Source organism: Mastigoproctus giganteus, chromosome 7 (genome assembly GCF_048544385.1).
Source record: "Mastigoproctus giganteus isolate SK-2022 chromosome 7, ASM4854438v1, whole genome shotgun sequence".
Lineage (NCBI taxonomy): Eukaryota > Metazoa > Arthropoda > Arachnida > Uropygi > Thelyphonidae > Mastigoproctus > Mastigoproctus giganteus.
The window spans coordinates 230496326-230515385 of record NC_143581.1 but is presented as its reverse complement, the minus strand read 5'-3'; the positions used below and the strand labels follow the sequence as shown (position 1 = coordinate 230515385).

At 37.7% G+C, this 19060-nt stretch overlaps 1 protein-coding gene across 3 annotated transcripts in view; it reads left to right on the top strand.

Moving 5' to 3' along the window:
* Positions 1-19060, top strand: part of LOC150083765 (tyrosine-protein phosphatase non-receptor type 13-like) — a 478105-nt gene that overhangs the window by 199074 nt on the left and 259971 nt on the right. For all 3 annotated transcript variants that reach the window (XM_090378206.1, XM_090378207.1, XM_090378208.1), the window contains one exon: positions 11195-11385. In XM_090378206.1, coding sequence (XP_090234332.1) covers positions 11195-11385 — 191 coding nt within the window. The remainder of the gene's footprint in view (positions 1-11194; positions 11386-19060) is intronic.

Genomic DNA, 19060 nt, shown 5'->3' with positions numbered 1-19060 from the left:
TTCTACAACTGTCTTTCCTCAGTTTGAATCTATGTCCCCTCAGGTTTTTAATCTGAGCAAGAGGAAGAATTCCATCAGTATTGAGCCTGCCTGATCCATTCAAGGCCTCATACACCACAGTCAGATTGCATCACAGGTGCCTAGTCTCCAGAAGCTGTAATTTGCAGAACTTAAGCCTTTCTTCATACGAGCACCCCTTTGTTCCCTTCACCAGTCTTGTTGCCCTTCTCTGTACTCATTCTGGCAACTCTACATCCTTCCTAAATTGAGGCTTCCAGACCTATAGTACTCAAGGTGTGGCCTGACCATTGCCTTATACAAGGGGATAATTACCTCCTTATCCCTGTTTGCAAAATTCTTGTATATTATTGACAAGAATAGAGTGAGTACTTGTACGGAGTGAGTCACCAAAAAATGCCGAGACCTCATCATAAATGCAACAGGAGATCAAACATTACGATAAATGTCTCCTTTATGATCTAAAAAAAAATTTAGAAGGTCTTGTAGGATCCTTAAAGTCAGTGCAATACCATCTTTTTGGAGGAATAGCAGTAGCTCTAACACCCTAAACTTCTCCAAATGGGTCTTCTCTGAGTCGTGCCTCTTAAAAAGGTGTTTGAAGAAGAGAATATCTGCAGAGATGGAAATATAGTACCAGTAAGAAACCTTATTATTATTGTAATGTACTGAAACCTCCAATAACAGTCCAAGTAAGTACATACAAAATTCATTGTGTTGCTTTAAATGCCAGAAGTTTGAGCATTCGTAAATGTAATGTCGAAACACATCCATCTATGTTTCTGTATTAGCTTTTCTTGCATTTTTCACATGTTTTTTTGTCAACTGGGTATTCCCCTTATAATCTGTTTATGTTTCTAAAGACCACGAATCTACTAATTGCCAATTACTACACTTTGAAATGCATAGATTATAAGGAGAACATGCAGTTGACCCAAAAAAATGCGAAAAATGCCAGAAAAGCTAATTCAGAAATACAAAGCTGAACATAATGTGACATACCAAGATGCAAAGAGAATAATACACCTATAATCTACAGACAAGTCAACATATGCCAATTTTGGTGCCTCCGTAGCCAGGTGGGAAGGAGCAGCAGCAGCAGCAGTGCGTAGCACACACTTCTTGATTAGACCGGGGTTCGAGCCCGTCACCACCAAATACGGAGGATGCGGAAAGGTCAGGGAATGACCACCGCATATCCCGGAGCAATATGGCCTTAGTTGCTAATGCTCCTAAAAAAAAAAAAACAAACAAACAAAAACATATGCCAAAGCAGTGATTTAACATAAATCAGTTGAACTCGAAACCTAAAGTGAAATTTCCATACTGAGTCATTTTCAGCATGGGTAAAAACAATGCTTCTATTGGAATGAGCAGAAGCCTGAAAAACAAGATGCAGGATATTTCAGAGACTGCTGTAAGTCATTGTGATACAAGTAAACACATGGGTTGTGTTAGGGTAGCTAAGAATAGAAACAGGTGCATGTATACTTGCGTGTACACCAATGCTAGGAGTTTAGTAAATAAATTTGATGAATTTGAGGTATTGCTCAAAACATCAAAGGCAGATATTGTTGGGATATCAGAGACGTGGTGTCACACAGATATAAGGAATGCAGAACTGGAATTTGGGGAGTACAATGTGTATAGAAAGGATAGACAGGACAGGAGGGGAGGAGGGGTTATGCTATTAGTTAAAAAACACGTAAAATCCAAGCAAGTGAAGCCAGTCGACATTGATGGACAGGGCAGTGTCGAGTCAGTTTGGTGTGACATAAGCATAGGTAAATCAAAATTGAGAGTAGGAGTGTGCTATAGGCCTAATGACTCTGATGAGTATAATAAGATACTGTACAGGGAAATAGAATGGGCCAGTAAATCAGAGAGTCTTATAATGGGGGATTTTAATTTCCCAGATATTGACTGGAATTTGTGGGTTGGTCACTCACACACTAGCAGGGCTTTTGTGGATTTATTGGATGATTGTTTTCTACACCAGCATGTTCGGGAGGCAACTAGAGGGAGTAATACTCTTGATCTGATTATCAGTAGTGATTCTTCATGCATTAGGAATCTGCAGATAAAGGAACCACTGGGTGGCAGTGATCACAGTGTGCTGAAGTGGGATTTACTCAAGGAGGTAACTACCATCAGAGGTAAAGGGGAGGGTTTTTGCTTTCGTAAAGGCGACTATGATGGTCTGAGACAGTATTTAAATTCTATACAGTGGGACCAACTGATGATGTTACCAACTTCAAAATGGGAAAATAGCAAATTCAAAATGGGAAGCATTCAAGGAACTAATCTTGGAAGCTACCAGGCTTTACATACCAACCAAGAAATATTGTTCAAGGTTCAGGCCTAAATGGTTGTCAGATGAACTAATGAGACATATGGCAGAGAAGAAAAATGCATGGGATACATACAAATTAATGGGTGACATGGAAGCCTATGATAGATATAAGTTGGTCTGTAACCAAGTCACAAAGGAGATTAGGCAGGCAAAGGCAGATTATGAGAAATCCTTGGCAAAGGACGCAAAGAAAAACAGAAAAGAGTTCTTTACCTATTTAAACTCAAGAAGGAAAGGGATGAATCAGATTGGTCCACTGGATGTTGATGGTTCAACAGTTGAGGATCCAGCTCAGGTGGCTAACAATCTAAACGAGTATTTTGCATCTACATTCACACATGAGGAATTATTCAGAAAGGGGAATGTCATAGGTGAAGTAAACGTTGGCAGTGAGCTAGATGATTTTCTAATAACTGAGAGGAAAGTGGAGGAGAAATTGTTGAGGATAAACATAAAAAAGGCAACCGGGGTGGATGGGATCTATCCAGTTATATTAAAGGAGGCAGCAAAGGAAGTAAGCATACCCCTAGCCATAATTATGAGAGCTTCTTTGGACTCAGGGGAGGTACCCATGGACTGGAGATGTGCAAATGTAACCCCAATTCACAAAGGAGGATCAAAGGCTGACACAAGTAATTATAGACCTGTTAGTTTAACTTCTGTTCCAGGAAAATTAATGGAGGCACTGGTTAAAGAAGCACTGCAGGATCATCTGGACAAGAATTCAGTTATAGCTCAGACACAGCATGGTTTTGTTAAGGGCAGGTCTTGTCTGACCAATTTGATTGGATACTATGATGTAGTCACAAAAGAACTGGATGCAGGGAATAACTTTAATATTATATATTTGGATCTTAGAAAGCCTTTGGATACTGTTGCGCATGGAAGACTGCTGCACAAATTGGAGAAGTGTGGCATTGGAGGCAAATTGCTGCTATGGATAAAGGGATGGTTGAGTGGCAGAAGACAGAGAGTGGTAATCAATGGACACTGCTCAACGTGGACTAATGTTATTAGTGGAGTTCCTCAGGGTTCAGTGTTGGGTCCATTGTTGTTTTCTGTATTTATAAATGATATTGATGATGGTGTATCAGGCTTAATGTCCAAGTTTGCAGACGATACCAAGGTTGGCAGGGTTGTTAAGGACACTACTGATACTATGCTGCTGCAACAGGATCTGGAAAGGTTGAGCAGATGGGCTGAGAGGTGGCAAATGAAGTTTAACATTGACAAATGTAAAGTACTACATATGGGAAACAGTAACCCCAGATCAACGTATCAACTCTGTGGTACTACGCTGACAGTGGTAGAGAATGAAAAGGACCTGGGGGTAATTGTGCAGGCAGATATGAAGTTCTCTGAGCAGTGCAGACGAGCTGCAAGAGTAGCTCATGGTGTCTTGTCAATGATATACAGGAATTTTTCTAGCAGGGACAGGGATGTGATTATTCCCTTGTATAAGGCATTGGTCAGGCCACACCTTGAGTACTGTATACAGGTCTGGAGGCCTCATTTCAAGAAGGATGTAGAGCTGCTGGAACGAGTACAGAGAAGGGCAACAAGATTAGTGAATGGAACAAAGGGTTGCTCTTACGAAGAAAGGCTTAAGTTTTGCAAATTACAGAGCCTGGAGACTAGGCATCGGCGAGGTGATCTGATAGAGGTGTATAAGGCTTTGAATGGCTTGAGCATGCTCAATGCAGATGGGATTCTTCCTCTTGCTCAGAATAATCACCTGAGAGGGCATAAATTCAAATTGAGGAAGGACGGATGTCGGATAGATGTGCGGAAATTTGCCTTTAGCCAGCGGGCAGTTGGTTTGTGGAATAGACTCCCATCGCTTGTTGTTGAAGTTGATAGCCTAAATAAATTTAAGGCTCAGCTGGACAGGTATTTCGAACGAACGGAGGGGTTAAATGGGAGTAGTGGTGGTTTTTTTTTTTTTTGGCTGATGCTGAATAAGCTTGCTTTCTTGCATCATATGCCTCTACTAATGCTAATGCTAAATGGATAAGAATCACGAAAACAGTGAAAACCCCAATTCTGATTTCTTCAGCACCAACATCAGCCTATAATCACCACAGAGAGAGAGAGAGAGAGAGAGAGAGAGAGAGACAGAAAAGATAAACACATTCATAAATTGAGTTCTAGAAATATTTACAGAAGAAGAAATGTACATGGATCAGCCTTTCTTCCTGGGGAGGGGATATGATAGAAACCGACAAACAAAAGAATATTTCACTTTGGAAGAAATCTGAATGTCTATGGAAAACCGCATAATGGATCAGTTTTATGTAGGTGTAGAGAACTACATGCCAACTACAACAATATTTAACCCGGCAATGGTGGGTCACCTGTCAGGTGGCCCGCCATTCTCGAAAATAACATTCCCGCTTTAATCAATGCTCAAAAAATCTGAAATTTTTTTCTACCTTCCTAAATATTAAGTAAAAGCTTAACAATAATTAAGCTTTAACTGCAGTAGTTTCTGAATTGATTTTCTTATGGTTTCTGTACAGAAATTGCATACAAGAAATTTTTTTTGAAAGATTTGTTATTGTTTTCACATAGTAAAGATGGGAACTTGAAACCCAGTCTTCTTTCGAGATGGCTGCTTCGCTGCAGGAAGCTAGATACATAGTTTTGAATTTTGCATGAAGTGAAGTGCACCAAATTTGAATATTTTGAAATTAGCTCAAACAGAAGTAACTAACAGTATTGAATATATATGTAATGTTTGGTTTTTTTTAATAATATTTACATCTATAATAAGCAGAAATATATGCACACAATGTATGCAGATCATTAAGGATGCAAATCTTCATGTGCATATACATGTGCACGAAGATTTGCATCCTTAATGGTCTTTTAAACTGGAAAATGGAAGAATAACAGATTGTTACTGTTTTATGTCAAAAGTGTTTTTTGCAGTTTTCAGCAGAATTATTTTATTTATTTATTTATTTATTAGCATTATTTTAAAATAAAAAATCCCAAAACATTTTACAGTAAAAAGAAAGTTGGGCACCTGTCAGGTGACCCACCACTGTTTTTACTACACTTTGGGGTGCCATCATCACTGTGCTAATAACACACCATAAACTAATATGGTTTTGCCTCCAAGCGATAAAAATACCTTAAAAACAGGATTGTTGTTGTTTTCATCTGTTCAGTCACAGCCAACTTTCGGAGACTTTATGGGCTTCAGCAGCTTCTTCCGAGTCTTTAATGCTCATGCTAGTGTCGCTCTTGATGGTGTCCGAGCCAGCGTGTTCTTTGCTGACCTCTTCTCCTTGTTCCACTGACCTTTCCTAGCATTATCAATTTATTCTTGAACTTGTTCATAAAGTTTCCTGGTGAAAAATACTGGAGTAGATTACCAAGTCTTTCTACAGCGTGGCACTGTTATTTGGCTGTATAGGCCTTTACTAATTAAAACTTGGTCTTTAAAAATCTATATCTTTTCTGATAAGGTGATATTTTGTCCCAAAATTAGGTACAACTAATCGATGTGACAAACTCCTCCATCTAATTAAACTCCCCTGCATCCATAATTTCTAGAATTTAAAAAGCAGATCTTCAAACTTTCAAATACCAGTGCTATGCTAAAGCATAGACAGCTGGAATTGACAATTAGAACATAGAATGCTATAACTGCCAAAACAGACTTATTGTAAATATACCATAAATATTACCTTTCCATGATTATAAACAGTCAAACCGGATGAACCTTATCACACTATACTCGAATTTCACAAAAGAATTTAATATAAACACCTTAAAACGATATTTATAAACTTTTTAGCGAGTGCGCATATAAAAGCAATTAGTGCTGCCTAATGTTACTGTGATAACATTAGGTAATAACAAAAACAGGATACTCCATCACAAAAAAAAAAAAAAAAAAAAAATTAGTGGAGGGATGAAATAGGAAAAGAACCAACACATAGAGGAGTAGCCATCTTGGTCCATAATCATACCAACCGAACACATCTCTCTGAATAGTAATTAGGAATCAATAACTGTAAAAACATCAAGATTTAGGGTAACCATACATACCATTTGAAGAACGAGGCCATCTAATCTCCCAACTCCTAGTGCCATTGTGTATAATGGCAGACATGAATGGACATAGCTGTTTTAGGGAAATGCTGACATCAACAAACAAGGACAAATTATAGAAAGGATAATAGATCAAAATAACAGTTCTCTACTCAATGATGGTAAGTATACCTATTTTCACTTTCCTAGTTGCACAACCGCAGCAGTAAATCTAATTATATGTGCATCTACCTGGCAAGTAATCTAATTATATGTGAATTAATCTGGCAAGTAATCGAAAACCCATATAGCTGCAATCATTACCCTGGCCAAAACTGTTTTATCCCAGCAGACCATATGACATCACTGGAAAGTATAAAAAACATGTGAGAGGTTTAGAGAACTGACAACATTTAATTTTCAGATCATTCAAGAAAAATCAGTTGATTAAACAATGAAACATGTCAGAGATAACTTAATACAAACAGCTGAATAAACAGTAACACAACCTCAACTCATTTCCCACTACATTGCAAATCCTTGTGGAATGAAGATTGTATGAAAACAAGAACACAAAATAAAGCTTTGAATAACTTGTGCAGATATCTTGCAACAAATAATTTCCTAAAATATAAACAAGTATGAACACTTGCTAGGTATATTGTGAAACAAGCCAGAAGAATCTCCTGGATTTAGTTTACCTTTTCCGTAAAGATAACAACAAACACATACATAATATGAAATAAAAGAGGAGAAATATAAGTGGGAAATATAGAAACCAACCATCTTTAATATTGCGCTGGAATGCAGAGAGCATTACTGGCCCATCAGAGATAGCTAATATATTGGAAGATACTTCTGCTAAGAATTGGCAAAACAATTGTACATCAGAATTTTTGACCTACAAGGAGAAAACCAGACTTAATTTTGATACAAAAAAAAACCTGAACCTTAAAATGAACCAATTACACTACACAAATTATGTGAAGCAATAATACAAGCATGGCCAAGTGCAATTGGTACAGACATATATGCTATGATATGCTTTAACATCTAAAATAGAAAGTAGAAAACTTTCTCAAACTGTACAGCTGTATGAGTATTTTCCTAGAAAACCAGTATCCTTAAATCATAACAACACAATATTATTAGCTTTCCCAAAACCAGTAAATATTAGAACAACCTGAACAACTATTGACTAATAGCCCTCACTAGCTACTTAAGCAAAGTTTTGGAGAAGAAAATTAACAGGTGATAAATCTAGTACTTAGAGACAACCAACTGGTGTACAGTGTGAATTGTGATGCAACGAGTCCACATTGGATCACCTCATACAGCAGACATTACAGATGTATTTAAACAATATATGTAAATAAATAAATAAAAATTATATGAAAAAAATATATATACAGGCTGGCCTCGGTCAACGCGATTAATTCTTCCCGCGAGCGCATCGCACAAAATGGAAACGTGTTAATCGAATATAATAATCAATAGGAAAAATTATAATTGGTCCTTGACCTTCTGGAATGTCCATAAAGAATTTTAAAAATACCTTTTAAATAACTTTTTAACTGTATACAATGTAAAAGATAATGAAAATAATTATGGAATTAAATGTTTATTGCATAAAACAGCGGTTCCCAAACTGTGCGCCACGAAATATTTAAAATTTTCGAGGGAAATATAGCGATACTCGACATCTGTCGGACACCGTGCGAACTACTAGCTCGAGGTAGTTCACAGTTTCAGCATTTCTTATTAAGTTGTTTAGACCTAACTACTAAACGGAACTGTTAGGTAATTATTTTGGTCTGGGTGCGCCTTGAAAAAATTACTGAGACACTAAGGGCGCCGCGAACTGAGAAAGTTTGGGAACCTCTGACATAAAATACACAATGAAGAAATGACTGTAGCGGAAATATTTGAACAGTGTTGACTTTCTCTTTTCATCAATCAATTTCCGATAGCCGACAACAATCTTCTCTGGGCTCTGGCAGAGAACCTCAAACCTTTTGTTTGAGGTTCTCTGCGATACGAAAGATTTCATCTAATTCTTTTACCGTTATCTCCTTCACGGTAACATTTTCATCTGGCTCATTTAAAAGTTTGAATTTTTATGCAAATGTGCATTGACTTTATTAGCAGGAGACAAACAAGTAACACGTCTTCTTCTGATGGTTGATGGAATGCACCGAGGCGGGCAGCAGGCAAACGTTTGTTTATTGACCATACGACTCGCGGTAAGCTTAATGCACATTTCAAATCTTTTCAACTGTCGCATAAAAAAAAAAAAAAAAAAAAAAAAAAATCACATTAACTGGAAATTTGCAGCATATAAAGTGAAAAGTGGTATAATCTTTCAAATAGCGTTAACTGAAAATCGCGTTAATCGAACTCGTGTTATGTGAGGCCTGGCTGTATATATACACACACAGTAATACCTCGACTTACGCTACCCCGACTTCGCGAACTCAGAGTTACGCGGTTCTTGATTTTTTCGTTTGGTGTATATCTAAAATTAGCTTACCAGTGATTTGGAAGTCAAGTCATAAAGCTTGGGTGACTGCTTCCGTTTTTGAGGACTGGTTTCGTCACCATTTCATACCTGAAGTCGAACGTTATTGCAAGTCTAAACAGATTCCATTTAAAGTGATGTTTCTTATTGACAATGCACCCGGTCACAATCCTGCCACCCTAATTAATTTCGACCCATGTATGAAAGTTGTGTTTTTGCCTCCAAACACAACCAGCTTGCTTCAACCGATGGACCAGGGAGTCATCAAAACATTCAAGGCTTACTACATGAGGTGTTCGTTTGCAAGTCTGAATGAAGCTAATGAGACAAAATAGTGAGATATCTGTTAAAGACTTTTGGAAATAATTCAATCTTTTAGATGCCGTAAGAATCATTGAAGAATCTTGGGATGAAATTCTGAAAAAACATTGAATGGTGTCTGGAAGTAACTTTGTCCTTTTTTTTTCAAAACCGAGACAAAAACAATGCCAGAAACTGATCATGTCGCTCATGTGATAGAAGAAGTTGTTAATCTTGCCAGGCAATTATATTTGGAAGTCAATGGTGATGATGCAACGAGCTGTTGGATTCACATAGTGAGGAGCTGACAATGAATGAGCTCATAGAGATGCGTGAGCAAAACATCACTGAAGTATCCGAAACTTCAGACCCAGTTCCACCAGAAAAGCACATGAAGCACATGACAATTGCAAGTTTGACAGAAGGTCTCAGCTCAATTGAAGAACGCGTTATAGCTACAAAGCAAGGAATAAAAAAATTATTAGCTTGCTAGGAAGAAATTCTGTGTGAAAAAAAGGCGCTGTGTCGTCAGACGAATTTGTTAGATTTTATGAAGCCATCGACATCGAAATAACTTTTTTACGTAACTCATTTATTTTTTTAATACATAATTTGTATTAATATGTATAAATAACTGCAATTTTATTAAATATTTTTCTTCTAAACTAGTGTTTTTGTTAGTCCTTGGTCCCAATTAAACAAAATTTATATGTATTTATATGCAAAGTTTTACCCCGACTTACGCGAATTCGACTTAAGCGATTTTCGTCGGACCCACCTATCGCGTAACTTCGGGGTATTACTGTATCTATAAAATTAAAGTACCTATGTGATTTACTTCTCACAGAAAACTATATAGCTGCTGAACTTTGAATTTCCCTAAGCTGTCAGTCTGATCACAGAATGTAACTTATTCAGTTAATTAACAGCTTATCCTGGCATCCTTATCCTATTTCAGACAACACAGAGATGGGGGGCACAAATTAAAATTGAGAAAGGATGGTTGCAGGATAGATGTGAAGAAATATGCTTTCCACTGGAGGGTAGTTGCTTGTTGGAACAAATTTCCATCTGATGTTGTAGAAGTGGTTGGTCGGAATAAATTTAAGGAGAGATGATTAGGGGGGGGGGGAATGTGGTTTTTTTTTTTTTTTTTTTTTGCTGATGCTGTATAAACATGCTTTTTTTGCATCATTTGCTAATACTAATACTGAATAAAATGTTTATTTTAATTTGCAATATCATTTATTCTTGCCACACTTTTCATAAAATGTTATATCTGGTAGGGTAAGGTATCCGATATCTGGAAATATCATTTATCTGAAGTAAGTTAAACCCCGATCAATTTAGATACACAACTGTCTGTTTTACAAGGGGAAGCAAAAAACAAATCAGGCAGTATAAATTAGGGGATACCTGTATTTAAAAATTATGTGAATTGTAGCATAAGATAAAATAGTGCAGTTTTTAATACACAGAAAATATTATTCATACAATAAATAGTGTGTGTGTGCTGTAGTGATATTCATGTGCATTATAATCAGTGTTAAGAATATCTGCCAAGAGATTAAGAGCCTGAGGAAAATGCAAGATTACCTTCAGCAGATAATTGAGCTCTTGACCCACAAGAGCATACAACAAATTTTTCTTCAAATGAACAAAAATCAAATGGCAAGCTTCTACTGCATAATGCTATTTCTTTGTTATGTAGTACAATTACCCTAAGATTCATTTCAGGGAATAGAATGTTGCCTCAGTCAGTAGACAACTATCATATTACAAATAAAATAGCAATTTGTAGTAATAGCTTCACAGTATGAGTGATCCATGTCTTTACAAAAGTATTTTCTGATACAAACATTTGTTTGTCTGGCTTAATTAAAAATATTGGTGTAGCATGATTTTTAAAGTTAATTTTTTTTATCTCCAGAACTTTATGAAATTTTCACATATGCATTTTACAGTTTATCCCATTCAGACTCTATTAGAGGATCATTTCTGATAAACAAAAAAAGAGTACATGGTATTGCCGATCACCCTTACATTCCATTATTAAAATATGAATCTTCAACTGAGTGTTCTGAGAATGAACTGAATGGAGAGGAACATCGTGTGAAATTTTTCATCGGTAGTTCTACTAACAGCGATATTTCAGGTAAGTTTATAATTAGCATAATTTACCGTGGTATCCTGGACTCCTGGAAAAGTTCCACAGATTAACATTAATAATTAATATTAATTATAATTAATATATATATATATAATTAATATATATATATATAATTAATATATATATATGCAATTATATTAAATTATATATGCAATTATATTTAATTATATTAATAATTATAAATGTAATTAAATATAATTATATATATTTGTTTAAATATATATATATAATTATATTTAAATATCTGAAATTTATATATAAGGCTATTCAATAAAGAACGATCATAATTTTTCATGAATAACTGTACTGTTTGCTATTTCTAGCTGAGCTGCAAAATTTAATACAAAACCAAGCTGCATCACATAGCAACTGCGCAGTTGACTGATGTGCACAGTGCGACCTTGGTGGTTAGTCAAGTTTATGCCTGTTCAGTTTTACCTACCTAACAATGGGTGTGATATGTGAGGAACAGTATGCTGCTCTCAGATTTTTTGTCTCAAGAAAAGATGAGCTGCAACGTATGAAATGTTAAAAGAAGCATATGATAAATCTGTGCTTCATAAAGCACATCTCACAGGTGGTTTAAAATGTTTAAAGATGAACATGATTCAACCACAAAAATCTGCAGTCCCGGAGCTCCTACCACTGCTGTCACCATGAGAATCATGCTGACCAGGCTAGCTGGGTGGGTAAAGTACCTGCCTGGCACTCTAAAGGTCACGGGTTCAAATCCCTCCTCGGGTTTGGATTAGAGTAGTGCAAAAACTTTGTCGACCGGGCTAGCTGGGTGGATAAAGTGCCTGCCTAGCAACCCAAAGGTCGCAGGTTCAAATCCTGCCTCGGGCTTGGATCAAAGTACTGCAAAAACCTTGGGAGGTGCATTATGGCCACAGAAGCCGATGCACCAACAACTACCAAATAATAAATAATAATAAAAATAAAAGCAAAAACTTTGGGAAGTGCATTATGGCTACAGAAGCCGATGCGCCAACAACTACAAAAAAAAAAAAAAAAACCAGGAATCATAAACACTGCTTCCTTAATTGTGAGACAAAATCGCCATGTTGGTTGGGTTGCGGAAGAGAACAGTCAGTGAATTTTTACTGTATTCTTTGTTAATTAACTTAGTACATAGTGTTTTACAGAGATATTAAATAGGTTTAGTAGCATTCGTTAGCAAAGAAAAACAGCAGAGTTCTTTACTTATGTAAACTCTAGAAGGAAAGAGAAGAATCAGATTGCGCCACTTAACATAGATGGTTTGACTATTAATAATCATGCTCAGATAGCTGATAAACTGAATGAGTGTTTTGCATCTACATTCACACATGAGGAATTATTCAATAAGGGGAGTGCCAGAAGTTTATCAAACACGAACAGGGAGCTAAGTGATTTTGTAATAACTGAGAGCAAAGTGTAGGCGAAATTGCTGAAGTTAACCATAAAGAAGGCACCTGGGGGGGATGGGATCTATCCAGTTATATTAAAGGAGGCAGCAAAGGAAGTAAGCAAACCCTTAGCCATAATTATGAGAGCTTCCGTGGACTCAGGGGAGGTCCTCATGGACTGGAGGTGTGCAAATGTATCACCAATTCACAGAGGGGATTCAAAAGGTGACACAAGTAACTACAGACCTGTTAGTTAGTTAGTTTAACTTGTGTTCCTGGGAAAATAATGGAATAACTAGTTTAAGAAGCATTGCAGGATCATTTAGACAAGACTGCACTAATAGTTAAGACACAGCATGGGTTTGTTGAAGTGAGGTCTTGTCTGACCAATTTGATGGGATACTGTAATGAGGTCACAAAGGAACTGGATGCCAAAAATAATTTTGATATCATATTCTTGAACTTCAGGAAAGCTTTTGATACTGTTGCACCTGGAAGACTGCTGTACAAATTGGAGAGGTATGGCATTAAGGGTAAGTTGCTACAATGGATAAAGGGGTGGTTGAGTGGGAGACAACAGAGAGTGGTAATCAATGGACACTACTCCTCGTGGACAAATGTTATTAGTGGAGTTCCCCAGAGTTTGGTGTTGGGCCCATTGTTGTTTTCAGTATTTATCAATGATATTGATAAAGGTATATTAGGTTTAATGGCCAAGTTTGCAGATGATGCAAAGATTGACAGGGTTGTTAATGAAAGTAAAGGCAGTATGCTACTCCAACTGGATCTAGATAAGTTGGGAAAATGGGCTGAGAAGTGGCAACTGAAGTTTAACATTGACAAATGCAAAGTACTGCGTATGGGTAGCAATAACCAAAGGGAAATGTACCAACTGTGTGGTAGTACACTCAGGGAAGTGAAAAAGACCTGGGGGTAATTGTGCAATCAAATATGAAGTTCGCTGAGCAGTGCAGACAGACTACTAGGGCAGGTCATGGAGTCTTGTCAATGATATATAGGAATTTTGCTAGCAGGGACAGGGAGGTGATTATTCCGTTATACAAGGCAATGGTCAGGCCACACCTAGATTACTGTGTACAGGTCTGGAGGCCTCATTTTAGGAAGGATGTAAAGTTGCTAGAACTAGCATGCTAGGTTTCAAGGCTATTCACGCCTGAGCAACAGCAAGTGCATGGAGGTTTGTCAGGTTCTGAACAAGGTGATAGCAGTGGATGAGACATGGCTTCGTGATTTTGATTCGGAGAGTAAGCAATAGAGCTCTGTTTGGAAGTCTGCATCATCGCCAACACCAAAAAAAAGCAAAAGTTGTGACTTTTGTAGGAAAGGTTTTGGTCATTTCTTTTTTTTATATTTAAGGAATCGTTTACTAGCATGTTGTGCCATGTCATATGACTGTTATGGAACCTTACTACAGAACTGTACCGTACACTTTGTGGGATCTTGTTCATTACAAACAACCACAACTGCATGCATATGGGTGGATGCTTCATTATGAAAATACAGACCTACCATTGCTCATATTGTCATCAAGTACAGGGTTGTTAAAATTAAAGTATCCTTATGTAGATGGCTCTGGAGCGAATTCTGAGGCTCGTACTGAAGAGAAATTTGGACAACAGGTATAATAAAGAATGTGCTCGCCATTTTTTGGGAAAAAAAATATATAGTTACAAAATTTGTCACTGTATGGCACGTGACTATCTTAGTTACAATTATGCAAATAACTTATGTTATTTGCGTAATCATAAGGTATAGCCACAGTGCCACTTCTCAGCTCTACTGTACTGTTTAAAAAAAGCGAAGCAGAGCACATTCAAATCATACAGTAGATGTTTTCCTGCACTACAGCAGCAATGTTGCAGGAAAAGGTCCTATTAGTGAAGTTGCACTATCAAAAGCACATAAGGCATGGACCTATTACTGTTCGTGCTGGCTGCAAAATGATTGCGAAATTTGAAGCGACAGGACATCTTGGTGTTCAACCAGGTAGAGGTCGAAAATGAATGGACTCCTCTCTTGTCGAAGATGTGGTAGCACAAGTGTGCCAGCTGTTTTTCATGAAGTGGACATGCCGTATTTCACTGTAAGGCTAGTAATGCGTCAGGTGTTGCGGTACTATCCTTACAAGAGGCACATGCTACAGCAGCTAAAGCATGGTGATGCAGATATTCGTTTCACATATGCACTTCAGTTTCTGGCGCAAATGACAGTGGTTATCACTTGACCCTGGAACATCCTTTGGAGTGATGAAGCCTACTTCTGCTTAAATGGACAAGTGATTACACACAACTGTCGCATTTGGGCAACTGAAAACCCTCGCATTATCCAAGAGGTCCCGTTGCATTCTCCAAAAGTGACAGTGTGGTGTGTATTTACAGCCACATTCATGGTATTTATTTGAACAGGTAACGCTGACTGGACCCCTCACCTGTTCCGTCACTCACCAGCGATATTATGAAATGTTGGAAAATTTCGCAATACCATAGCTGCAACAACATGGGTGCCTTCAGGATACCATATTCGTGCAAGATGGTGTGCTACCCCCCATCCACTGTTGTGTCCAAAGTTTGCTAAGGTAACACTTTACGGACGAATGGGTCATCAGCCGTTGTTTCCAGGCACTTTGGCCACCCCAATCACCGGACCTCACCCCATGCGACTTCTTGTTGTGGGGTTTTTTGAAGAACCTGGTGTATCGGGAAGGATGTCAAACTCTGGCAGATCTGAAGGACAGCATTAGACGTCATGTGTTGACTATTCCAGTTGACATGTGTTACGTTCTGCTGTAGAAAATGCTGTTCTTCGAATGGAAACTGTTGTTGACCAAAATGGTGGACATATTGAACAGTTATAGCACTGTTCAAGTGATTTGTATTGCCACAGTGCTATTTACTGACAAATTTTGTAACTAATTTTTTTTCCCCAATAAATGGTGAGCGTATTCTTTATTGTACCTGTTGTCCAAATTTCTCTTCAGTACGAGCCTTAGAACTCGCTCCAGAGCCCTCTACATAGGGATACTTTAATTTTAACAACTCTGTACTTAGCCAGCATTGATGGCAAATGTGTTCCTCATCTGCCCTATATACAGCCCTGACCTTCCCCATGCAATTTATTTTTATTTTTTTTATTTCCAAAGTTAAACAGGGAGCTGTGGGGAAAACGTTTCCAGTTGTCATAAGAAGTTGTAAAGACATCATAGGTTGATTCTCAAATGCATGTGGCTTCCACATGTTTTTGAAGAATGGCAGAAATGTTGCCGTAAGTGCATTTCATCAAATGGGGACTACTTTGAAAAGGATCATCAAAACATGGATGATTAATAAAGGTATGTTGTGAAAAAAAAAATTATTATCATTCTTTATTTGAAGAGCCTTCATATATTTAGCTAAGAAAATATTTTTTCTGTCAAGGAGTGTTACCCACCTGGGTAGCAGCCCTAACTTTGAGTCAAACACGTTTTATTTATACAACTCAATTCTTGGAATTGTTTAGCAGTGGGAGTATCTCAATTATAGTAACCTGTTTTTACAAATATTTTTACACACACATGCATTACAATTTGATTAAATTATATTGTAAATTACTAAACTGTAGCGTAAAAAATTAAGCAGTGAAAAATTACATTGTAGCATGTACAGCCACTACCCGGCTTATGTAATACTCGATTCACAGAAATTCGACTTTACATAAGATTATTCCGGCTTGTGCAAACTTAAAAAAATTGTGAAAACATATTTTGCATTGTGTTGAAATAAATGGAGGTATTGTGAAAATATCTTAATGTAAACTCAGTAACACATTTTATTTTTTTGGTAATTTGTTCCAAGACTTCGGAAGTTGAAATTTTCGCTGTATAAGTAAACTATTTATCTCTCTAAAAGGTCATTTTTATAATGGAAATTGCACACTACTTTCATTGTTATCATATGTTCTGTTATTATTCAGTATTTAAATTCTATACAGTGGGACAAACTGATGATGTTACCAACAGCAAATTCAAAATGGGAAGCATTCAAAGAACTTATCTTGGAAGCTACTAGGCTTTACATACCAACTAAGAAATATTGTTCAAGGTTTAGGCCAAAATGGATGTCAGATGAACTAATGAGGCATATGGCAGAGAAGAAAAATGCATGGGATACTTACAAATTAACACATGACACAGAAGCCTATGATAGATACAAGTTGATATGCAACCAAGTTACAAAGGAGGTTAGGCAGGCGAAGGCAGATTACGAGAAATCCTTGGCAAGGGATGCAAAGAAAAACAGCAAAGAGTTCTTTACTTATGTAAACTCTAGAAGGAAGGGGATGAATCAGATTGGTCCACTTGATATTGATGGGTCAACTGTTGATGATCCTGCTCAGGTAGCTAACAAACTAAATGAATATTTTGCATCGACATTCACACATGAGGAGTTATTCAGCAAGGGGAATGCCAGAGGTGTATTCAACTCTAGCAGTAAGCTACAGAATCTTGAAATAACTGGGAGTAAAGTGGAGGAGAAACTGTTGAAGATAAACACAAGAAAGGCACCCGGGGTGGATGGGATCTATCCAGTTATATTAAAGGAGGCAGCAAAGGAAGTAAGCAAACCCTTAGCCATAATTATGAGAGCTTCCTTGGACTCAGGGGAGGTACCCATAGACTGGAAATGTGCAAATGTGACCCCAATTCACAAAGGAGGATCAAAGGCTGACACAAGTAACTATAGACCTGTGAGCTTAACTTCTGTTCCAGGAAAATTAATGGAGGCACTGGTTAAAGAAGCACTGCAGGATCATTTAGACAAGACTTCAGTTATAGCTCAGACACAGCATGGTTTTGTTAAGGGGAAGTCTTGCCTGACCAACTTGATTGGATACTATGATGCAGTCACAAAAGAACTGGATGCAGGGAATAACTTTGATATTATATACTTGGATCTTAGAAAGGCTTTTGATACTGTTGCACGTGGAAGACTGCTACACAAATTGGAGCAGTGTGACATTGGAGGCAAATTGCTGCTATGGATAAAGGGGTGGTTGAGGGGGAGAAGACAGAGAGTGGTAATCAATGGACACTGCTCATCGTGGACTAATGTTATTAGTGGAGTCCCTCAGGGCTCAGTGTTGCGTCCATTATTGTTTTCTGTATTTATAAATGATATTGATGATGGTATATCAAGCTTAATGTCCAAGTTTGCAGATGATACAAAGGTTGGCAGGGTTGTCAAGGACACTACTGACACTATGCTGCTGCAACAGGATCTGGAAAGGTTGAGCAGATGGGCTGAGAGGTGGCAAATGAACTTTAACATTGACAAATGTAAAGTACTACACATGGGAAAAAGCAACCCCAGAGCAACGTATCAACTCTGTGGTACTACACTGACAGTGGTAGAGAATGAAAGGGACTTGGGGGTGGTTGTGCAGGCAGATATGAAGTTCTCTGAGCAGTGCAGACGGGCTGCAAGAGTAGCTCATGGAGTATTGTCAATGATATACAGGAATTTTTCCAGCAGGGATAAGGAGGTGATTATTCCATTGTATAAGGCAATGGTCAGGCCACACCTAGAGTACTGTATACAGGTCTGGAGGCCTCATTTCAAGAAGGATGTAGAGCTGCTGGAACGAGTACAGAGAAGGGCAACAAGATTAGTGAATGGAACAAAGGGGTGCTCTTACGAAGAAAGGCTTAAGTTTTGCAAATTACAGTGTCTGGAGACTAGGCACCAGCGAGGTGATCTGATAGAGGTGTATAAAGCCTTGAATGGTTTAAGCATGCTCAATGCTGATGGGATTCTTCCTCTAGCTCAGAAAAATCACCTGAGAGGGCATAAATTCAAATTGAGGAAAGACAGATGTAGGATAGACGTGCGGAAATTTGCCTTTAGCCAGCGGGTGGTTGGTTGGTGGAACAGACTGCCATCCCTTGTGGTGGAGGTTGATAGCCTAAATAAGTTTAAGGCTCAGCTGGACAGGTATTTTGAACGAACAGAGGGGTGAAGTGGAAGTGGGTTTTTTTTTTTTTTTTTTTTTGGCTGATGCTGCATAAGCTTGCTTTCTTGCATCAAATGCCTCTACTAATGCTAATGCTAATGTTATAAGAATCAATTTTGAACACCTTTGTGATATTTTTCTAAAACATTTCTGAAGGTCACGACCATAAAAAAATAATAACAATTTGCACTTTCTGGTTGATTGGGCTTTTCTGTTAGTGCAGTCATTTATAAATGGGAAATAAACTCAATCTTACTGCATTTGCG